Source organism: Poecilia mexicana, unplaced genomic scaffold (assembly GCF_051168715.1).
Source record: "Poecilia mexicana isolate PSO_F unplaced genomic scaffold, ASM5116871v1 scaffold_14, whole genome shotgun sequence".
NCBI classification, from domain to species: Eukaryota; Metazoa; Chordata; class Actinopteri; order Cyprinodontiformes; family Poeciliidae; genus Poecilia; species Poecilia mexicana.
The window spans coordinates 25,040,412-25,064,705 of record NW_028263383.1 but is presented as its reverse complement, the minus strand read 5'-3'; the positions used below and the strand labels follow the sequence as shown (position 1 = coordinate 25,064,705).

Sequence of the window (24,294 nt, the reverse complement as noted above, 5' to 3'; positions counted from 1 at the left end):
CCAGTAACGGCACAATTATAATAATAATAATAATAATAATAATAATAATAATAATAATAATAATAATAATAATAATTATCATTATTATTATTATTATTATTATTATAGTTATTATTATTATTATTATCATCATCATCATCATCATCATCATCATCATCATCATTATTATTATTATTCAAACTACTGAGTTTCTGCACCTGTTCAAAGTTTATGCCTCCATAACAGAAATACTCTTAAATTTTCTAATATGAAAAATGACAGAAATTAAATATAATACTTCTTAAGTCTGAACTCACATTTATCTACAAATGTACAATAGTCTTTCTAGCTTAAGGGAGAAATGTGGCCATTAAAGTGAATTACAGTATATATGACAGAGAATAAATGTGTTTATGTTCCAATCAGCAGGATTTCTTCAGGAGTCGCTGTGAGTTAACGAGTTAAATTTAAGCTGTAAATGATCAAACAATTTATTTTTTATCAATTAAAGCAATGTCAACACAGATGATCAACTCCAATGTAAAGATTTTTCCACACTGTCCATGTAGAATAAAATATCCTGTTTTCGGCTTGCTGAGGAGCTTTTTCCGGACTGTGGCTCCCCCTGCTGGTTACACCACACATAGCAGTCCCATCTGAACAGTACTCTGGTGTTTTTACCAAAGTTAACATTTCATTCATCTCCACTTTTCTAATACTTTGAATCAATAAAAACTGTCATCATCTCATATTCCTGTCTTTATTTTTCTTTGATCCACATTCTGAAAAACAGATTTCAGCTTTTGGTTTTCATGGAGGAAGGAGACTGAGGTCAGGTTTCTCTCGGCAGAAGAGGATTTGTAACAACTTAAGGATGAGCAATAAATATTTCAAGCTTGATATGAAGCTTAATGTTGGTCTGGATGAAGACGGCCTGATGGTGGCGCTACCGGACTGCCTTCAGCCATGACTCCAGGTCGTTAGATCCAAAGTCCTGCTGATGTCTGGAAATCAGTTTGACTTGATTTATTTTTAAAAGTCTGAGTCTGATGGAAAAACATGACAGGAAACAGAGAGGATGTCAGCAAACACAAACAGGAAGTGAATGTGGAGCAGATGGAGAAGAACCGGACAGTTTCAGTCTCACAACAAAACCCAAGAAAACATCAAATCAGCTCAAAGAGGAAATCCTGAGAGACCTGCTGTAGAAGAGTTAGAAGGATGGACTAGTCTGGGCTGAATTTAGATGTATGCTACACTTTTCAGATTTTTCCCTTTTAAAAGTCAGTCTGATTTCAGGCTGGTTTATCTTCACTGTTTCTGATTGAAACGGGAAAATGGGAGGAACATGCGCGGATACGTCTGCTGATCAACTTCTGTTCACTTTTACTTTGGAGGAGTTTTATTTCCTCTCGGAAATAAAACTCCCAGAGGAAAGTCATTATACCTGGGAGGTATAATGACCAGTTGTCATTATACCTATATAATGACTGTGGGAGGTATAATGACTAGTTGTCATTATACCTCCCACTACTCCCAGTTCTTGATGGTTTGGGTTCAGTTATGTTCCAGAGGTTTAGGTCAAAGTATTGAAGTTGACCTGCCTCCTGAGTCTGGAGAGAAAAGATAAAGCTGTTAATAATGAATAACTGGAGAGCAGTAGAGAAGCAAAGGGAGGCATGGTCAGCCAGCACTGAAAATAATGAACAGCTGATTCAACTTAAATATATATACTATGTTAACTGGTTACAAGTAATCAAGTTAATTTATGAAGTTTATTAAAGGGGCAGTTTTATGTAAAATCATTTTATCTTTAAATCATGTATTAATGTTTTTCTATGGAGTATTGCTTTGATGTTTGAGAAATCCTTTAATCTCCATGGCAACCATTCAACTGTTAAAACACCTGAGTGGACTTAGCCCCACCTTCGAGGCGCAGCTCCTCCGCCACTCAGCTCCTTCAGACTAGCCAGCAGCAATTAGCAAACATCTGGTGAGCTCATTATAGGAGCTGCTGCACAGAGTAAGGCTGGTAAAAACATTAAAGGGTTAACAGAGGAGCCATGTTGGGATGACTTTCTGGAGGCAGAGCTTCAGAAAGAGCAGGAATTTTTTAAGAGACAGAGGCCCAATTTCAAAGAGTTAAATTAGGAATTAAAATTTATTTAAGTCATATTTGACATATGAAGCATTTTATAACTCAAGGTAACACAGTTAGTTGATTGTGAATGTCGATGTGACTGGAAAACACACGATGCTGCTCCTTTAAGAAGTCAAGTTAAACAAATGCAGATCAAATAAGTTTGATAAACTTCATTTAGTTACTTGTGACCAATTAATTTATTTTCAGTCTCCAGCAGCGTAACTACTGCAGCCGGTCCACCAGATTAATAAAAGTACAGCTTTAACCTCAGCCGGTTCGGTTTAAAGGGGAAACCAGATTCCTGGTCCGGATTCGGAATCTGAATCCTGCAGGAAAAGAGCTGACAGAATCCGGTGGGTCAAACAGCAGAGGAGAGGGTCCGACCGGTTCTGATGGGTCTCTGATGTCTGCGGCAGCCGAACCTAATCCGAACAGCGTCTCCAGATTTCCTGGTTCCTCCCGCCGCCCCTCCTTCTTGAGGCTGGATCAGCTTCAGGCTGCAGCAAAGGAGCAGAACCAGAACCAGCGCCGCCGCTCTGCTGAAGCCTTCACAGTAAGTCTTCTTCTCTGTTTCCTTCATCTTCATCATGATGGGTCTTCATGCTGCTACTGGTCTGGTTTAGAGGAGACCCGAAGCCCGAAGCGGCTTCAGCTCTTCGGAATCAAACAAATTCAGCCTGAAGCACCTTGAGAGACGCGGCTCTTCTGATTTCACTGAAAACCTTCAAATTATAGATGAACTCTGAATTTAATTTATCAGTTAACCTGATCACCATCTGCATGAAAACTGGAAAGAACTTTTTATGTTTTCACATTTTATTCCAAATGTTTGCGACCCTGACGGTCTGCTGATAACGCCAAGAGTTACTGATTAACTCTCACAGCGGGATCTGCAGGAGGTTCTGCACCACGCAGTCTGTCAGAACCACCAGGAAGAGTCGGAACAATCAGAACATTTGAACATTTAAAATCAGCCAAAGACAAGATGCAAAAACATACAGAGATCAATTAATAATTAATCTCAGGTCAGTTTAACGTGATGATCGGAGTCCCCTGAGAGTCTCAGCCGGAGACCCGCTTAACGAAACAACAACGAACTAAATGTTGGATTAAAAAGAAACAATCAAAACGAGAGCAGAAGTTTAACTCTGGAGTTACTGGAGTTCATGAAACGGTTTTAAATTTCTCAACGCAGTCAATCATTAGACTGTGTTTTTATGATATTTTTACGATGTTTTTATGTTTGTTTGTTTTTACATTGTTTTACAATGTTGTTGTTGTTGTTGTTGTTTTAGCTGCGTTCAGGTTTGTAGATCACAATTCTTACATTTATTTCCATGCCGGAAATAAAATGTTGAAGTCAAAGGTGTGATGAACTCAGTCAGCGCAGAGGGACGATGTTTGAATTTCAGTCTTAAAGCCTAAAAAAGCAGGAAGAGGAGACCTTCCAAACCGGAACTCTACAGAGGCTTTTAAAAGTCATGGGATTGTTCTGCTGACAGCAGAGAGCGAGGAGAGGCGACAAACTGAGTCCAAAGTACTGTCTGAATTCAGATGTGGTGGGATGGTGTTCCACCCTCCCCCACTCTGTGCAGGTGCAGCTAGAAGCGCACCATTGATTGGTGGGCGGGGCAGATGCCTTTATAGTTGGGCCGGCCGCTGCAAGGTGCATGTCTTTGTTTCTCCCACTGTTGCTACAGTCGGCGGCTACATGTTGGCTTGTGTGTTTGATCGGCTCGTCTGCAATCGTAAGTGCTCGTTTTGCTATCCGTGGCTGGGATCATGGTTGGTTTTTGGGTGCTACACCTATCGTGCAGTGTTGCTCTGCCGTTGCCGGCTGCAGCTGGAGGTTGCTGTGGCGTGCGGCTTCCATCTGGTCCTCACCTGCTGACCTGCTTCCTCCCGGGTTAGGCTGTGTTTCCACCCCTGGGCACCTGATTGTGTTTGGAGCTGCAGCACTTTGGACGCTCTGCTGTCTTGTCTTGCCATTGTTTTTTTGAGCCGCTCTCAACTAAACCTGTTGCTGGTTGGGCAGGTTGTGTGGGCGGGGCATTACTCCTCTGGCCCCATCGAAGGGCATTTGGAACTGGATGACGACAACGATGTGTTCCATTCTTTGAAGTGTTTCCTTTTACAGTTTGTATATGTTGTGTGTTATTGAAGTTACTAATTTTCTTTTTGTTTGATTTACTAATTTCTTTTGCATTGCATGTTTTATTTCTTTTGGAATAATTGAACTTGTCCGTCCTTTATGTGTTCCCTTCTGTTCCAGGGACCAAGTAGGCCTGAAGCCTCGTTTTTACAAAAGGAAATGTTTTAAGGAAATTGTTTAATAAAATATTGTGCACTGCTCAGTCTGTGTTTGGGTGCATCTGGTAACTTTTAAAAAGATCTCCACCTGCTGGTCACACAAAAAGCCATTTCTACTCCTGTTCTGACCAGCATCATTACCCTGATGACCTCATCGCTCCAGCTAGCCTGCTGCTACGTTGGCGAGTCCAGTGGTCAGGATGTGTTTATTGTTCTGCTGGTGACAGAGCTGCAACTGAACTCAGGTTTTACTCCAGAGGAAGTCATGAAGCTTCACTGCTGCTTCATGGGAGACGGGGAAACTAGTCCAACCAGTTTGAGAGCATCCAGGAAGTGTTGCTCCTTAATCTGGTTGCCTTTCAGATGAAACGGATTCTGCGCTGACGATGCTCTGATAAGGAACTGTTTCCTGTTGAAACAGGAAGTTAAATCACCTGGAACAGATTACTCAATAAATAAGAGCATGGTAGAGGAGAATCTGAATGATAATCGATTAAAGAAATGTTGAAATGATCTTTTAATGGAGGCTTTTTTCCCTGCAGTTTAAACCTGAGCTGCAAACCTCAACAAATCAAAGTGCTTTACATTTAAAAACATTACAAACCAATTATGAAAACAAACTTTACATTTAATCAAATGCCCATGTTCAATGTTTTTACATTTCTGTTATGTTCAAAACAATTTTCTGAAAATGAAAACCCGCAGATGTTTGGTTTGAGACAATGAAACATTTTATTTAGTTATATATATAAATACTAAAGAAAATGTTATATATGCCTATATAATTTGAGTTTTTGGAGGACTGATGGCTGTACTGCGCAGGGGACAGACACTCAGTTTCAGCCTGTTTTTACACGGCTCTGTAGTGAAACATTGGTTACCATGGAGACGTGGGGAATTAACGGGGAGCCGACCCTGATGGAGCCCAGAGGTCGGGCTGAATGACACCAGACATCAGGGGGGTTTTGCTACATACGATCGCCTCTGATTTTGCCTTCGGTTCCTCTGCAGCTTCACTCCTGTCTCACTTTTCTCTCTGAGATTTGCACAAATGTGCTGTGTGTGCAGAGCAACGTGAGTGTGTGAAATGTGCGTGTGGGAGGCGGTTCGGGAACTAATGACAGAGTCCAGAACCGCCCCCACCAGTCCGCCTCATCGCTGTGTGTTTTGCAGGTTCTGCTCTCCTGTCCCCGCCGGCCGCAGAGAAAGGATGGTGGCCGACATCATGAACTCCGCAGGGTCCGCGGGCCGCCGCTGGAGCCCATTCCGCAGCATCAAGGTCGGTTTGGGTTCAGGGTGGAGCAGCAGACGCTGCTGACATGATGGATGGTTGGTGGGAACCAACATTCCCTGTGTGGAAATGCACCGGCTTCTGTTCTCTCTCCGTTTAAATCGATCCTTTTCTGACTCAAGTCAGTTTGGATTAACGAAATTTTGAATCTAAGAAAGATTCGTCTTTTCTAAAGTGTGACGTTTAAGGATTACTCGGGTAAGATCAAAACAAAACCCTGATTATGATGAGGTTTTCTTAAGCTTCTGATTAGTTGATTCAGAATATTTGAGTTGATTTATGTTAATGCTTATTTTTGTGACGTCATAGAAAATTAATGTTGAGGCTTGAATAACATTTTTAATCTTGTTAATTTCAGGCTTTGTAATTAATTAAAAACCAAAAATGTTAATCAAAAAACAAAATAAGCAACATTTTTAGTTCAAAACTCATTTTTGCTGCTAAATTATTAAACAAATATATGAGCTCAACATTTTTAACCAGCAGATTGGAGCAAAGTTCTGTTCCAAGAGCGCATGAAAGTAATCAAATTACAATCAGCTTAACCAATCAGACAGCAGGTCAGACTGCCGTCCATTATAGCATTAAAGTATTCAAGTAAAGGAATCTTCATCAGCACAGACAGAGTGTCTGCAGGGTCTGCATGAGATAAAACAATTCAATTATTGCTGCAATATTTGAACAGCATTTGTTTAAATGCCTGTTTAAAGTTGTTAGCATGTCCAGAAGATGTGGAGGAAATGAAAGGAAGCTGGACTGTTGTTTAGCAGAAGCTGCTTGTTTATCCACTGAAGCAGAGCAGCAGTTCTTAGTGGTTAGAGCCTAAAAACCCTGGATATCCTGGAGGAATCCTGCTGCTTCCTGATGTCTGGATTAATCCCTCCAGTCATCGTTCTGTTCATGTGAATGTGAAGGTTTCAGGTTTATAGACCCAGGACATTTTGTTCCTGTTTTCAATCTGAAACTCTTGGTCCAACCTCCCACCCTTTTCTATTTTTCTTCCAAGCTGCCGGGGTTTCCTGGAATGAAAAAAAAACGTATCCAGGGAGGCCTGGTGGTTTGCAGAGAGGGGAGGGAAATCTGGAGTGAATCAAGACTTTCCTGAGCTCTTTTATTGGAGCAGAGGATGCAAAAGCTGCCATGTTGTCTTTCCTCTGCCTGTAGGTGTTTGTGCTGTGCCACAGTCTGCTGCAGCTGGCTCAGCTTCTTGTGTCAGGCTACATGAAGAGCTCCATTTCCACCATCGAGAGGCGCTACGGCCTGTCCAGCCAGAAGTCCGGGATCCTGGCCGCCTTCAACGAGGTCAGTGGCACAGCTGGAGAGCTTCTCCTCGATTCAAACTCAAAGGTCTCATGATGATGATAGATGGAGACCGAGCATTGAGCCGCTCCAGCACCAAAATGTTACAAAATAAAATCTGAGGCAACAGCAGCGGCAGGTCAAAGGTCAAAGTATACACCCTACTTGGACTTTTTCTCATTTTGTTCTGTTCCAACAACAATCATCAGTGAGTTTCATTTGAACCAAACAGAACAATAAGAACCTGATAAATGGGTTTTATTTCAGATAGTTCAAAGTGCCGTTACCACATCCTAGTCATCACTCACTAAACGAGCAATAAACATTTAGTCAAATGCCATCATCACGCAAATACACATCAGATATGTTGACTTTATTGCTAATCACCTCTGACCAGGTGAGGCTTTAGCATTGATTTAAAGGAGCTCATTGTTTTGGTTGCTTTGCAGTTTTCTGGAAGTTTGTTCCAGATTATGACCTTCACGGTTATTCTCCCCTCTGCTGCGTCTTCCTGTCCTTCACCCGTCCCTCTGCTCTCGTGTCCAGGTGGGGAACACCGTCCTCATCGTCTTTGTAAGTTTCTTCGGCAGCCGCGTCCACCGGCCGCGATACATCGGGGGCGGAGCTCTGCTGGCGTGCTTGGCCTCGCTGCTGATGGCGGTGCCTCACTTCCTGAGTGGACACTACACCTACACGGACATGATCACCAGTAAGAACCGCGCTCTGACCTCTCATCCAGGCTGGACCTGAACATTTCCTCCTGAGACAGAGGTTTGCTTTGCCGCTTGAGGGTGAGCCTGTCTGTTTCCCTACAGCGTCCACCGATAACAAGTCCGGCCTCTGCTTCTCCTCGTTGCCCTCCAACCAGACGTGCCACAAGAAGGACAGCGACACCCAGTGGGCCGTCTACCCGCTGCTGCTGCTGGGCCAGCTGCTGCTGGGTATCGGCGCTGTTCCCATCCAGCCCTTCGGCATCTCCTACATCGACGACTACGCCAGTAGGAGGAACTCTCCGCTCTACCTTGGTAGGAGACCAAAAATAAATCTTAACCCAGTCAAGAACCACGTAGCCTCTGTTTTTAATGCTGGGCAAATTTAACAAATTTCTACAAAATAAACTCTCGTGCATGAACTGGTTTCTTCTAACGTTGGTGCTTCGTTGAGAGTCGACACCCGTTACCTCCAGTTTGGGGAACCCAGCATGCATCGTCAGCGGTTGGTGTAACACCACAGGGTAGCAGAGCGCAAGATGGCGGAGCTGTTGCTGCTTTGTTTGCATATCTTCCTTTAATTTGGCAATCTGCAGTCTGGAGAACAGACCATTTAACTGATCACCAACAAAGTGTTCACTCTTACTGCCAAGAACAGAGAGACTGAAGTCACAAAGCAACAGAGAAGCTGATAACTCTGACCAGCGATAATGGAGCCAGTGGTAGATTTGGTTTGTGTTATGGAAACATTCAACACTGGTTCAAGAACTCGGACTCCAGACTGCGTTGGTGGAAATAGCCTCTCGCTGTGCTGTTAGCACATTGTTGGCTCTAAGTGGCTGGAGAACAGGAAAGATCAGACTGACAGGTTCAGGTTCCCAGAGATCAAACCATGGCCCTTCACACGGATCTCGTGTCAGAGACGTGAGATCCGTGTGAGCTTCTTTCAACGAGAAGCTGAAAGCCGTCCAGGAAATCACTGAGCTGTTCACTGGAATCCAGTAATATCTGTAATGAATTCCTGAAGACGTCACTGAGACGCTGCAGAGACAAGTTCAGCCTCAATTTGAAAGACAAACAGCTGTTTCCTTCTGCCGTCCCATCATGCCTCAGAACTTCTGTCTCGTTTCTTCTGGACCAGATTAATCTAACATCGGTTAAACTACAGGTGGGACTCGATTAAACTATTAATCAAGTCAATGGGAGGGTCTGTAAGTGATTAATCACATTTTAATTTAAAACTATATATGGAGAAAATCAGCAACATTTTCAATTTATAAACCCTTTTTGGTGCTAAAGTAATGAATAGCTAACCAACAACAGAGATATTTACAGTTTTTAATCTTCGGGTTCTTCAACCACCAGACTGGAGCAGAGTTTCAGAAAGTCCTGATCATTCATGGAGCTTCTTTAGAAATCTGGACTGTGGATACTAACGTTGGCATCGGCTGCTACATGTTAGCATTCAGATGCTATTTTAGTCTAGCATAGCTTCGATAACTCTTTTTAGCACACCTTGAACACAGCAACAGTTTTTTCCAGCGTCCAATCAGATTGTTTAGAAGCAGAAATTAACCCCAGTGGGACCAGAGGAGACGCTTTGCTGTTAGCGGATGACGCTGTGCGTCACATTTACAGGAGTACCAGAAACACACAAACACAAAGCTTCCTGATAGAATTTGCAATCAATTACGTAAAAAAAAAGAATTATACATTAAAATCTATGTAATTAATCAAAATGAACATGCTAAAATTCCAGTTCTAGTCTAAACATAAAGCTTTACTTTTAAAATTACAGAGTATAAGAGTGTTACATTGGATTCCTCACACTGATAAAGTGGCTTTGAGAGAAAAAATACCACCTTGCTCTATAATGACAACCGAAAGTCTGGTATGAACGGGGACAACGTAGTCTCTCTCTCTTTCTCTCTCTCTCTCTCTCTGTGCCGCTGAGCTCAACCACGTTTCTAGTGAAATGTTGCCTAATCATCATGAGGGTAGTTCAACATTATACAGACAAAATATTTATTAATCTGTCAGTCTAGTCAAATAGCAACACTGATTAAAATAAACATAATTGTGGAACTGCAGCCCCTCTGCTAATCTGACTGACCTACTTTAACTGGTTTCCTGGACCTGAATCTGAATCCCAGATTTAAATCTCACCAGTTCTTCTCTGCTCAGCTGAAACTCCTTCATAGCAACTTGATGTTCTGATTCTGACGAATGTTCACATCCAAATTAAAAACTCAGGAATCAGAATGCATGAAAATACACAAATACACCAACAAACAGAAAATTTGCTGGTTTCCATCTGGGATCCATGAGTAGCAACATGCCAGGTCTGTAATATTTCTTCAAACGTTATTCGGTATTGGTTATAAACAAAGTTCTGAATCTGAACTGATAGGTTTCTGGTGCTGATTGACTCAAAGCACTAAACAGAGGTTTAGTTGTTTCTGTTTTTCTCTGACGTTTTGCTTTGATGTGTTGCAGGTATCCTCCTTGCCATGACCTCCATTGGCCCGGCGCTCGGCTTCGTCACCGGATCCTTCCTTCTGCGCTTCTATGTGGACTTTGACAAACTGCCCAGAGGTGAGGATTCACTCTGCTGACGGGTCCCAGCTGGACCAAAACACAGACAGTTCACTTGTTTAACATTAGCAAACAAAAGGGAGGACTTCCTGTTTGACACAGATGCTCAAAGTGAAACAGAGGAATGGATGGGGGTCACTCACCAACTGACTGCTAAAATTACCAGGAGCAAACCATAGATGATTAAAGTCAAATGTACGCCCTTTAGGGAACTCATTGTTTCCTTTTTCTACAGAAGTTATATTTATCACTGGGGAGTTGGCAGGAAATATGAGAACAACAAACATCAATTTGAACCCAGGAGCGTTTAAAAGCTCCAACCCGTTTCCTGGAATCCAGCAGTTCCTGAAGAAAACAGTGACTTTCAACAAGGCTGCTCCACTTTTAGTTCAGCGTTTGAGCCAGACGTGCAGCAGCAGCGCTGAAGCCTAGGGGTGTTCACCGCAAAAATAACATAAAAAACAGCAGGAGCCAGAGAAAATAAACCCTTCAGGATTTCACAGACCAAGCTGCTGGCAGGGACCGGCATTCAGTTACAAATATCTACGGCTTGATTTCAGAACCAATGAAAGCTTCACACTTTGCTGCTGGTGCAGATAGTAAAGGTCAGAGGTCACTCAGCAGGATGCTACTTTTATCTCAACAGGAGGCATTTCCCTGCTTCTTCAAGCCGCTTTACAGCTGAAAGATCAAAACACTTCATTATTCAGTAAATATTCATTCAGCAGCTAGCAAGAAAAAAAAGCAATGCAACTAAATCCTTAATGCTCAGAGACTGCATTAAAGTAAATCAGTATTTAAACATGTGAGCTCAGATTCAGCAGGGATACAAGCAAACTGTGGGTTCAGGAAATAAAAACTTATTTCAATAAATTTTAATGTAGCTGTTGTGATCTTCAGATTGTTGTTCGCTCAGGTGCTGCTCTAGTTTGACATGTTTGTGATTAACAGATCTACAGTTGGCAGACCTGTCTGAACAAAAGCATATTTCTTCATACGGGGTGTGTGTACAAGAAAGACAAGATGTTGCAACTCTGATTGTGTGTGGGTAGTGCTCAGTCATCATAAATCAAGACTTTGCACCAATTCAACTCAGTTCAAAGGTTTTCATAATTAAGTTGTAAAAGAATCTGGTCAACAATTAAATGTACATTCTCCAATGAATTATCACTCATCAAATATTAAACCGGGTCATTTTTACATTATTTTAGTTTCCTACCTTTTTATTTTAGGAAAGAACCTGGCTCCTATCTCTGCATATTATTATTATTAATGATATTTAAACTCAGTGGAGGACTGCAGGAAACAGAGCCAACATCATTCTGGACCTTTTAACCTGAAAGGGAGTGAACATACTTTTAATATTTAACTGAAAGTAAACTCGCATGTCTTTTACTTCCACTTTGAATGTGAGGACACATTGAATCATTGAAACGTCTTTTCAACATTTCTATTTCTTCATTTTTATTTTAGCAGCAGAGGCTCATGTAGTTCTAACTTCATCTTTCTGAATTCTGAATCCTTCATTGGCTTTTTATATAATCCTTAAAGTGAAATTAATCCCCAAGCCAACTTGTTTTTTGCTGATTAACTGTCTAAATGTCATTTAGACAGTCTAAATGTCTAAATGACATTTAGACAGTCTAAAGGGACTGTCTAAATGTCAAAAGTATGGAGTGTGGAGTTCACACTCCACACTTTTTATTTAAGTTGTATTTTGTGTTTACTCTGCTATATACTGACTGGATTTTGGCCATAATAAATTATTTCCATTAAAGCCCAGATGAAGAGACTTTTGTAAAAGAGATTAATAATCTCAATAGATTTCAAGAAAACAAGTAAAATAAAAAAAAACTGAAGTAGCTAACATGCTTCATGCTGCTTGTTAGATGCAACCTAAATATTTGAATGTAGTAAAAAAAATTGATCCATTTTAACTAGCTACAATATCAATAGGCTAAAAAATTATTTGCTACATGAAATGTCTGAAACAGAGAGTAAAATGAGAAACAGTTTTAGATGGTTTAGCAGTTGTTAACTATAGAGAACACAGGCATTTTCTTTTCTCCAGCAGTATGGTCAAAACATTTCTTTAAGTTCTTCACAGTTGGAAAACCATTAAGCTCACAAAAACAAATGATTATTGTTTTGTAAGCATGTCATGACTTCCTGACATCTGCAACATGGACGAAGGAGCGGAAGTTGTTTTCTAAACAAGGCAAGAAGAAGAGATGCAGTTATCTGCTGCAGCCACACAGGCAGACCCATGTTATCAAGCGCACCCAGTGGAATGCTGTGATTCTATTGGCTGGAATGGTTGCTAGGTGACGGTACTCCTTGACCCCCAGAGAGCAGAAAATAACTTGCAAGCAAGAAGAAAGGTTTGCGAGCGCAGATTTGATCCATGCAGAGAGAAAGTTTGCACGGGAGGAGAAAATCTGAGGGAGAACAGAGAATATTTGAAAGAGAGCAGAAGTTTTGAGCGCAAGAATTACAAGTTTTTAGAGCAGAAAGATGAAATCTGCTTTCAAATTGAAAATTTGAAAATTGGAAACCATAAGCTCTGGACTTATGGCGGTAAAATTCCCGCCCAACAGGCTAACCGACTACAGAGTTGAGAGAGTGATGGGGTGATGGCAGCACCCGCTGCTCACTTCAGATGGAGCGCTGCTGCTGTCGCCATTAAACCCTCCAACAGCACAAAAAAGTCTCCAGAAGCTCTGAGGAGTCACCAAATGTTGCATCGTAGACAGTCACTAAGTTGGTTTGAGTCTCTTCTGGAACTGTCCACTGTGTGAGGGGTTTGTTTTCACAGGGGCTATTAGTTAAGGAATGTAATGATGAATGTTCTCATAAACCAGTCATTCATCAAGGTTCCTGTGAACACACAATGACAGGAATGCGTGTGTTTGTGTGTGAGCATGTGGGATTATGAGATTATTTTGTTCCTCACACGTTCTTTGTTGTGTCTTTGAACCAGATTATATGCTAAGCCTTTGGGCTGTTGAGCTTCAGTTTGTCCGTTAGGGTTGGGTCAAACTCTGATGGCTGACCCGGTGGCCTCCACTGGTTCTGGTTCCTGTTCTGCTGTGGCAGCAGGCAGCATGCGCTAAGATAAAGTATATTTGTTACAGAGCTTTGATGCCAAGCTTCACATTCTGGGCCTGATTCACTAGAAGAGCAGATGACTTCTTAAACTCATTGACATACAGAGGAATTTCAACAGAGAAGCGGCCGAATGACATTCATAAAAATCCAGCAGATAAAGGTTTAAATCGGCAATCTGATGAATTTGTGGTTTCCAAACGTTTCACTCTCCAGGTGACTGATCTTATATAATGTCAGTTTGAATAACGTCACCAACCTCTCAGTGTTTCAAAGAAATTATAAACTGACTCACGATGACTTTCACTTTGCATTGTTTTTAAATGCGTCATCAGGAAGCATAACTGACTCTGCCAAGCATTAATATGAAAACCAGGGAGCATCAGTGTCTGCTGTCCTAGTTTTCAGGTGTTGGTGAAATTAATTCTCCAGGCTTTCTGAAGGTCTGGGTTACAGTTCTTCAGAAACTGTTTACTTTGCAGGATCCATGATAGAAGGACCTTTCTTACTGAGTTAAGTGGGTTCAGAAAAAGTCTTAGCAAAATTAGTTCAACAGATCCACATTTTTCGTGTCCCCCTGAAAACAACAAAGGAGAACAGAAAATGGAAAACAGATGGTTAAGCAGAAATGTGGAAGCAGTCCAGACAAACTGCAGTTAATATCTGTCCTGAAGAGTCTGTTTCAGCTTCAGACACAGCAGGAACAGACTGAAGCTGATCAATTAGACTCTGATTAAATAGATGACAAACCTTTTATGGAGAGAAATGAACACTGGTATGTTTCAAAATATAGATGTTTTTCTTGCTAATTAAATATTTAGTTTGAAGTGAAGAATTTAGCTCAGAGCTTAATATTTTGGTAATATTCAAAATTCACTTGCCAATAAGTGGAAGTGAGCTTATTGGCAAATATTTAGCTTACCAAATAAGCATTTAGTTTGGAGCTAAATATTTAGTTTGCTAATTAAACATTTAATTGAAACTGTGACATTTCAATTAAATGGGGTGTCTTGCCTCTCTCCCAGTAACCACAGGAGACTGGGACCAGTTGATCAATTCAACGAAGCTTCATGGGACAGTTGATGCTTTGCTGAATTTGACTGGGAAATAAAGTTTTTCTCCCAGGTTTTTAAGAAAACCTGCTCACCGTTCTGGCTTTCAAAGCTCATGTTTTTTAGTTCTCGTCATCGTCTGTTAGCGTGTTTGTGCAACAACCGCTCTTTCACTCTCTGTGGTCACACATTTCTGATTTTCATTGTACCTTAAAATCAACTGATATCAAACAAAAACATTCAGACAAACTGTTTCTCAACCCGCTCATGCAACCACTGTGAGCCTCGAGCATTCCGAGTTCAAGTCTGGTTTGTAAAAGCAAAGTAAGCATGACAGCACCATCTGCATATTTTCATTTTTGATTTTTTAAGTTTATCTCTGCTTCTTAGAGAGAACTGTGGTTCCTAAACTGGAAAATAGATTTCATAGTCTCACCTGGATGAAATTCTGAGCACTGCAGCTGGTAACATTAATGAACATGAAATGTGATGTTAAAAGTCAAACTTCAGCAAATACGGGACTAAATGTGCCTTCAGATACATTTGCTGTGAGCTGGCACATTGGAGGACAGCCATGCTGGACCTGGGCTGGAAGCTGTTTATTTTGTTGTATTTTTTACCTTGGAGTGATCAACTTTCTATTATTTCTATCTCAGTTTGATGCATCAGGACCTCCCACACTTCCTTATCTGTGCCCTCTGTTCCCCATATCTTTCCCAGTTTCCCGTTACAACAGTTTAATCTATTGTTATGTTGTAACGTGTTTTTCTGAGCCGTCTTTAAATGCAACTGGAGATTAAGATGTCTGCACCGTTTTTGCATCTTTAGGGCAGAAACTGAGACGTGTGCAGAATGTCTCAAGGCAGACGAGTCATGCCATGAGATGTTTGTGTGTCTCACGGCATGACTCGTCTGCCACTCATGGCTGTGTGTGGTCGAGTCATGGCAGAAAACGAGCAAAATGCAAAGACCATGGCAGATTTTTCCAAGCAAATCGAGTTGAGTGATGCTGCTGGATGCAGATAAAGTTAGCTAAACTAGCTAATCCAAGCTAAAATATCAGCTTATACTTGTTATTTAGTAACTTTTTGTTAAAAAGGGTAATTAGGAGTAGTTTTACTACACTGTACAATTTACTTATTATTGCTACTCTTACCTGAGTAAATTGACTTTTTATTTAAAGAAATAAACTTCAGAGATGGGAAACATTAGTTTTTCTACATGTTGCTGTTATTGCTGATTTTGTATTATTAAACATGGTTATTTTATATGAACATTAGTTCATGTATTTATTTTAATGTAAAAGCCCGTTGACGGCCCAGCTAAAGTCCTCTGGAGCCTAGTCTGGCACCTGATCATTGGTAGATCTGTAGAAACTAAACTCCTGAGAAAGTAAAACCATGAGCATTGCTGCTGGATGGGTTTGAACAGGTTCTGATCCAGTTTCCATGGAAAGCCTCATGGGAAAGTGACAGAATGCCAGTGATTAATAATCATTTATCTTAGATCTTCCTCCCAGACAGACTCTACCAGTTAAACAGCAAATAACACACGGATGTATGGTGAAATGTGTAACATGATGTTTGAGATCATTTCTCTTGAATTCGGAGGATGTTTAAATTAAATGTAAGTTGTGTTTTGTGTGTGCGGTCCAGGTGAGATAAAGCTGGAACAGAAAGACCTCCGCTGGGTCGGGGCCTGGTGGCTGGGCTTCCTCGTCGCCTCCAGCTTCCTCTTCCTCACTGCTCTGCCGTACCTGTTCTTCCCCAGAGAGATGCCCAAAGAGGTGAGTCAGGATCAGCTGGCGAATCGTTCCACCGCCGTTTCACCCCAGAACAGACACCGTTACTCACTGCAGCAGAACCTGGAATTACATGAAAAGTTACTTTACATGACACGAATGTTGGAGGTTAAGAATTATGTAAAAATTAGTGATGATTCTGTCTTCGTCTGCAGAGTGTAGAGATGAGGATCAGGACTTTTACATTAGGACATTTTTCATGATTTCCCCCATTTTCATTCCACTGTAAGTTACAGCGTGTTCAGCGTCTCCATGTTTATCTTTGGTTTGTAGGGTGGGGGGTTGCCTCTCCACTATTGCCTCTCCATTGTTGCCTCTCTTGTGTGACTCCTGAGTTTCCCTGTGATGAACTGAGGATCAGACCAGTCCAGGGTGGACCCAACCAGCAACTGTCTTCTGCTCATATGAGTTTGGTTCAGTCAGGTAACGGCTCCGGCTCAGACCTGAAGGAGATGCAGTATTCTGGGTTTTCCACCTATGGGGCCATGACTGGAACACCTTCAGACTGATCTAGATCTGAACTGTCCCATGATGGATGACATAACTCCTCACCATCTGAGTCCAGAGATCCTAGAGGAGCCAAACAGCTGTGAACCTCTGCAGGCCGTGATGAAGCTTATGGCTTTAATCCACCTACAGAGCCAGACGTCTCCTCAAAGGAAGCAACCTTAAGAAAACCTCGTCGTCATGATGACACCACTCCAGATGTGGTCCAGTCCAGGCAAAGTCCAACATGCACTGGGAACCAGTTCAACTACCAGCTGAGGATACAGACAGCTCCTGCTGCAGGTTCACAAGGACTGGAAGGTTGTCAAAGCAACCAGGTACCCATCACCCCCACAGAATGAGGATCTGTGAGTCAACAGATCAACACTTGAGGAATTGGCCAGCTCAGCAGATCTCTGGTTGGGTTGACTCTGTTCAGGATGAAAGCTGCTCCGCTCCTTCTGGACCTCAGGTTCAATGCCTGGAGCTTGGGTCCCATTGTCTGGTCCCTTGTAGCTAGGATTGCTTCTGTTGCTCCAGTTGCGACACTGAGAAGCGTGCTAACCACCGTGATCTGTTGTTGTCCAGAGGCGTCTGTCGCTCAAGGCTAATCCTGTTCCTCTGTGACTCAGTTGCTCATAATGAAAACAAGCACTGTGGCTCAACAACATGACGATTCCTGTAGCGCCTAATGTGTGTGATTAAAATGTTTGTGGGCAGACGTAGCTCCTGCAGACCACCAGTCAGATGTGTGAGCAGAGGGGATTCTTCACAGCTCTGGGAGGATTTTTCCAGAGGAAGTCATTTCCTCGAACACAGTTTATGTGCAGGGGGCCGCCTGTGGTCCGCTGTGCCTGATGAAGATCTGATGAGGTCAGTGAAATGGCCGAACAGAGGATCAGGTTTGTTGACAGAAGCCGGAGAAGAGGACAGAAGAGGAGGCAGGAATGTCATTAGATATGACTTAGTGGAGCTCAGTCCTGCTACAGCTTGTTGAGGTAAAGAGAGTTCAGCGAGCTTTGGCTCCGCCCCATTTAGCAAGCAGCAGCATAAACATTATATAAACTGCACGTTTTCACCTAAATGATGCAGCTGTGTAGGAGATTACGCAACAGAGTTCCAGTTTATAAAATACTTCAGTGAGTTCAGTGCAAAAAGACTTCAGCTGAAAAATAAGCAACAATTTTTACTTTCTATTTCCTTCTGAAGCAAAACGTCCTGGAATCTGTATGAGAATGTGTTTATGCTTCCTGAGCCACAGAGGCAGCACAAACGAGACCCACTCATGTTCAATCGATCACAACGTTAAAACAGGAAAATGCACAAGTACAACATCTGAATTCTCAAATTAATCCACCAAAGATGGGCTGCGTCATTGACTATATGGGAATATAATTTACAGTGATGAATACACACATGGATTTATTTGTGAAACCTGTTCAGTCTAGTTCTCGGTCAAGGCAGACAAAGCGAGAGAGCAATGAAAGGAAAATTATATTTTATAAGTTTAGTATTCAGCATTCAGCTCCATGTTGTGTAAATGTGGGTCAGATCAGCAGCATCAAGTTCTGACAACATGAAACCGGTTCAGGAAAGGTTCTGACTTAGACATGAGCCTCATTCTTCTGTAATGAAAAGAAGTCAAACTGAGAGTCAGTCAGTTTGTCTGGATTTGGACCTGGTGTTAAAATTGAAAGTCAGAGACTTGGCTCTGACCCGGTGTTGTGCAACGACCTGACCGAGATCCAGCTGTTCAGGACCAGCTGCAGAGTCTGCATAATGCAGTGAATTGTCTGCAAACAACCAGTGAATGGTCGTTTGCAGACCAGAACCGTTCATCTGGTTCCTCTCTGTGCAGAATGCAGAGGGCGACCAGGAGTCCAGAACCGACATCGAGCCGCCGCCGATGACCGACCCCGTGAGGGATCTCACCCTGCTCCAGTTCCTTAAAAGTAAGACTCACTTTCCCTGCTTCCACTTACTGTTTGACACCGCTGAGGCCACTCTGGGTCAGGATGGGTCAGGATGCTGACCGCCTGCTGCTGACCGTTTCCTGCTGACCGTTTGCTGTCTCAGAGCCAGGAGCTCTGCATCATGACCTTTGGCTCAGTCCCAGTAAACATGCAGAACACTCATGTTTACTGCGTGATGAACAATGAAAACATTCATCTGGAAAACGTTTTCCAGATGACTGACCTAAAAATGAAACTAGAAGTGTTTCCACGTCCCAACTGGTCCAAGCTGAAACTAAAACAGGTCCGATTCCCCAGGTTTCCCTCGCATCGCCCTGCGGACGCTGAGCGGGCCCATCTACCTGCTGGTGGTTCTGGCGCTGGTCAACATGGCGGCGCTGGTTTCCGGCCTCGCCACCTTCATGCCCAAGTTCATCGAGAAGCAGTTCAGTCAGACCATTCCCTTATCCAACATGATGATCGGTGAGAGCGCCGCAAACGCCAACGCTGTGGCTCCAGATGGTTCTGAACTCAGCAGAACTCAGGATGTTCTAGTTATGGTTCTATGACTTTGTGTTTCTGTTTTGTGATGTGAAGCTCTTTGAGCTGCCATGTTGCTGAATGTTCTAGAATAATAAACTCGATTTGCTGTAACTGGGCCTCCCTGCTTCAGGGGGAATCGGGATGCCGCTGGCGGTGCTGGGCGTGGTTCTAGGTGGAGCTCTGATGCGACGGTTCAACATGTCAGTCAGGGGCGCCAGCAAGCTGTGCACAGCGGCCATCTTGCTCTGCCTGATCTCCGCCCTGCCCATGATCTTCATCGGCTGCTCCACCCAGAAGGTCGCTGAGGTTTACCCTGACAGGTAACACCTCCGTCCGCCTCCATCAGTGATTCATAACTCACAGCCAGTCTTTAGTCAGCCATGCTCAGGAGATTCTGTTGGACCTGGTTCTTTTTGGGGTTTGTTTTAAACTCCTCCACCAATGTGTGGTTCTGGTTCTGGTCTCAGTTGGGCTGAATTGGTTTGTGTGTGTCCCCAGGAACAGTTCCCCAAAGTGCAGCGCTGGCTGTGGCTGTCCTCCGGACGCGTTCAATCCCATCTGCGGTTCCAATGGCGAGGAGTACAGGTCTCCGTGCCACGCCGGCTGTTTGAACAAAGTAATGGACGCAGACAACAAACCCACGGTGAGCTGAGTCTTCAGTCACTGAGTTGAATATGGATTCAGTAACTCCAGATTCACCCCGGACCAACAGAACCATCAAATCACAGCCCAATCTGAGTCTCCTCCAGTCCATTACTTTGGTACATTTATCATGTGCATTCGTTTTTTGTGGTTTGGAGTTTGCATCATTCACATGTTTTCACCTGTTGGCTATACTGCACTCTCAGCGGGGTGACCTGGGTCAGGCCATGCAAGCAGGTGGTCGGGTTCTGATCGTCTGTTATGCATTTATAATAATAATAATAATAATAATAATATGTTTTATTAAACAAAATAACCTAATACTACAAGCTGTATGGTTTTAAGTTGTGATGTGAGGAGCTGCAGAGAGGAATGAAGGTGGATGGAGTGGATTGATATTCTTTGTTTTTTCTTTATATCAAATTCATATGATAAACAAGCGAGGACCAAACCTTGAGGAACAAGAAAGATGTTCTGTAAGATGGTGTCAAAGGTTGCTCAGAGTCGTTGGCAGATCATGATGGAAATGATTCTCACCCCAAATGTTTAACAGAACCTCTGGAGTAAACTGGATCACGTGTTTTGATTCTGTTTTCAGAGTTTTGAACTCCCAAAAAACTATTCTTTTCACATAGTTTTTAAAGTCTGATACCAGAGCTCAGGATGAGGAATGTTACCATGGAAACAGTGTCCTCAACATTATCCCGACCATCTGTCTGTTTCTATAGAACTTCACAAACTGTCGGTGCATCTATGACGGTTCTGGTTCGGCCCAGCCCGGGACCTGCGGCAGTAGCTGTTCCCACCTCCTGCTGCCCTTCATCATCCTGATGGGGATCACCAGCTTCATCATCTCCTTCACCCAGACGCCCTCCTACATGATGGTACTCAGGTAGGAGAGCCACAGCTGGCTTCCGGTTGGTTTGATGGTTTATTGGATGTATGAATGAATGAATGAATGAATGAATATTTGACTGGCTGGTTGTTTGTTGAACCCGTCAGAACCAAAGATCAGGAAGGGAATTTGTTTGTTTTCCAGCAGCTCTGTCCTGTTCTGGCTCATCTGGAGCTTCACAAACCTCCCATTCCATTCCATGTTTCCTTCCTCACAGCCAGAATTCCCTGCAGTCTTGAGTTTTAAAGCTTTCTATCTTGAATGGTTGACTGGAGAGATTAAATATCAGGTCTGGAAGGAAATCACATAAAACTCTCTGGTTCATCCAGAGGAACTCACTGATATAGCAGATCCTGTTCTGGGATCTGTTTATCATGTTTGCGTTTGTTCTGCAGGACAGTTCCGCCTGAAGATAAGTCCTTTGCTGTAGGAGTTCAGTACATGCTGTTCAGAGTCCTCGGTGAGTGACGGCGGCCCATCAGAATCTCTTGCACGTTCTGCTGCTGTTCTGCCATCCAGTAGAGAAACTGGCTCAGTTCTAAAGGGAACCAGCTGCTGCTAGATGTTTGTGGCCTTGTGAGCACTGGCGCCACCAGAAGATCAACTTGTGCAATGTTTTTGTCTGTGCAGCATTCCTGCCCGGCCCGGTTCTCTATGGCAGCGTCATTGACACCACCTGCATCCTGTGGGGTCAGAAGTGCGGACAGAGGACTTCCTGTCTCTACTACAACCTGGACAGCTTCAGACAGAGGTACCAGCTCCACCCACTGGTCATCCCAGGAACATTATTCACTTCCCAATAATCAGCTAAAAAAAATTTATTGGTATTACATTAACCAGGTTGGAAGGCCTCCGCACCATCACCCTAATCTTTAACATTTCTTGTTCATAACCAAACTCAGGTTGCTTATCCCCCTGATGGTCCAGTAGACCTGGTTCTACTGGAACCAAAACTTCATTATCTTTTCCACCTCCAGCTGCTGTGGTTCTCTTTCCCTCTGCTCTGAGTCAAATCAAACCCTTTGAGCAACCTGTTCCCCTCCTGGCCTGCGGGGGCGCTGCACCAAGAACCACTGAAGGAAATTACATATAAAACGTCCTTCTTCCTTCTTCTGACTCCTCCATTGGAAACTAAAATGGAGGCGTCATATTTTAGCGGTTGGTGAATTTCTCTTTAGTCTTTGGCTAAAGACCACAAGCCATTTCTCCTGCTAGCGCTAGGCTAGCATGTTAGCTTTGGCCATATTTACCCAGAATGCCCTGCACTGTAGTCCACTTCCTTCTTTTAGAGTGGCCTCCGGTCCACTTAGTGTTCACATTCAAACCAAGCGAGAGTTCACTACAACCGAACCCAGGCCAAGGTTTGTAGGACCAGAGGTCAGAGGTTGGTTAGCGTTCACACCTCAGCAACCGGATCTGACTTTTCTAGACACATGGACTGGAGTTGAGTTGAAGTGGAGATGCAGCCTGAATCCACCAAGGAGACCTGGGCTCAGTCCAAGTTTATCAGGTAGAAGTTCAGCATTGTTCACTCCAAAGTTCCCCAGAAGGTTAAAGCAGTAACTCTTTTGTTTTAAATCATGTTCAGCTGAATCGTGCTGCCTTAGCAGGCCATCCTTCCCCTCTTTCTGTCTCCCAGCAACCAGCACAGCTGAGCAAAGGTGCAATCTGGACATGTGTGCTCTTTCCCTGAGCTGAGAGTCCCAGTCCAGTCATGAGCACAAGATGAAACAAACCCTTAATCTGCTCAGAAAATGATTTCATGTCTTTGAATAGTTCAAAAATCAGAGTGTCTGATTCCTCTGGTGATTCAGGGAACGGTGAACCTGTAGCACTTTCTTTGCCTCTTTCACTTTCAGCTTCATGCCATCAGTCATTTCAAGTATTTCCCAGCAGTCAGAGTTGGTGTTAGGTAGTGACTGCAGCTCTGTGTGTGCAGGTTCCTGGGTCTGATGGTGGTGTTTGTCTGCGGAGCGCTGCTCTGCTTCCTGCTGACCATTGTCGTCCTGAGGAGACGAGCCGGAGCTTTCCAGCTGCCACTCAGAACCAATGGACGCTACGAGATGGTGGGAGAGCAGACAGCTCCGGAGAAAGAGCAGACAGCTCCGGAGAAAGAGCAGACAGCTCCGGAGAAAGAGCAGACCCCAATGAAGACCTGAAGAGAGGCAGCAGAAGGACAAGCAGGAAGTGCTTCTAACTGCAACAGGAAGTGCTCCTGACGGGAACAGGAAGCTGCCCACTGTTTCTTCTGGTGTTGGCATAAAGAGCCGGTCAGCCCTAACAAGACAGTGTTTTTATGTTTGTGCCTCTACTACTCTGCACCCTCTGCTAATGTTTGCTGTGAGTTTTTGTACACAAAATGTTTTTTATGCAGAATTTTTTTTACCCATCCTGCGAAACCAGTGGGTTCTGCAGCATGACGCAGAACAAAGACAGAAAACTGATCTTTAAATGGTTTTTATGGGACTTTTCTTTGTGAATTACAGCGCAGCTTTCAAAGTGAACACAGAAACATCATGACAGAAAATTCCATGAGCAGTGAACTGCAGTTCTGACCTGAACCCGGTTCATTATGTACATAAACCCAGACTCTGTCTGAAAGGCTGTTCCAGTTCATCCTCAAGTCAGACATCTCCTCTCTAACCTGACAACAGCTGCAGGGAAACTGAAATCACATCGACTTTAGACTGACTTCAGAAATCTGCTTTTAAGTAGCTGCGGTTCTGCTACCGTCCACTAGGTGCTGCTCAAACGATCAACGCTCTAAATGAAGAGGAAGATGAGGTGAACGACTGATGAAGACGTGTACCTGACTCTAAGAGAGGAACAATAATTGGTGAATTCTTCAGATCAGAGCAAACGTCCGGACTTTCCTGCTGCTGCTTCGTGTTTTCAGACGTTGAACCAAATTTCATGCTCAACGATCCTATTTTATATACCTCTACTACACATATAAAATGTATTTTTCTACAAGTGTGTTTAAGATTTTTGATTGAAACTTCTGGTCTTTTTCAGAACAGAAACGGTGACTTCATTAATGTGATTCAATGAAACGTATGTAAAACAAAATAAAAGTTTGTTTGTTTTATAAACTGTTTTTTAAGAGTAAAAATTGTTTTTTGAGTTTTTTTCTGTCAGAGATTAAAATCAACAGAAAATATGTTGATGGAAAAAAGATTGGATGATTGGTTGGTTGGTTGACTGTTTGGTTGGATGTTTCATTGGTTGGTTGGATTATCTCCCTCAGGATTTCATCTCCATTGTTTTTCTCTCTCTTGCTCTCGCTCATTCAGCGTTCCTCTAATTTGTTTCTGGATTCTCCATCCTGATCCTCCTGATTTCTCACTTCCCATTTCTTTCAGTTCAGCTTCAGCTGATTCAGGAAGTTATGGTTGGACTTTTGTTCAATGTTTGTTGTGTAAAATTCTGTGATCCAGGCAGGAAGCGTTTAATTTCTGGAAGCTGGGTCGTCATCGGCGCCGTCATCATGC

The 24,294-nt window shown here is 43.0% G+C and overlaps 1 protein-coding gene across 2 annotated transcripts; it reads left to right on the top strand.

Annotated features, from left to right (window-relative positions):
* Positions 1-2,573: 2,573 nt before the first annotated feature.
* slco2b1 (solute carrier organic anion transporter family, member 2B1) lies at positions 2,574-23,109 on the top strand. 2 transcript variants are annotated; one of them, XM_015003500.2, is made up of 15 exons: positions 2,574-2,675; positions 5,606-5,711; positions 6,888-7,025; positions 7,569-7,731; positions 7,838-8,047; positions 10,229-10,327; positions 16,140-16,270; positions 18,630-18,723; positions 19,042-19,206; positions 19,397-19,586; positions 19,765-19,909; positions 20,637-20,800; positions 21,199-21,263; positions 21,434-21,554; positions 22,743-23,109. In XM_015003500.2, exons 2-15 carry the CDS (start codon positions 5,643-5,645, stop codon positions 22,960-22,962), a joined length of 1,974 nt encoding a protein of 657 aa, XP_014858986.2. In that variant the 5' UTR covers positions 2,574-2,675; positions 5,606-5,642; the 3' UTR covers positions 22,963-23,109. The 2 variants fall into 2 exon arrangements, with proteins under 2 accessions (XP_014858986.2, XP_087868548.1); XM_088012422.1 differs by lacking the exon at positions 2,574-2,675 and adding an exon at positions 3,786-3,870.
* The last annotated feature ends 1,185 nt before the right edge of the window (positions 23,110-24,294 follow it).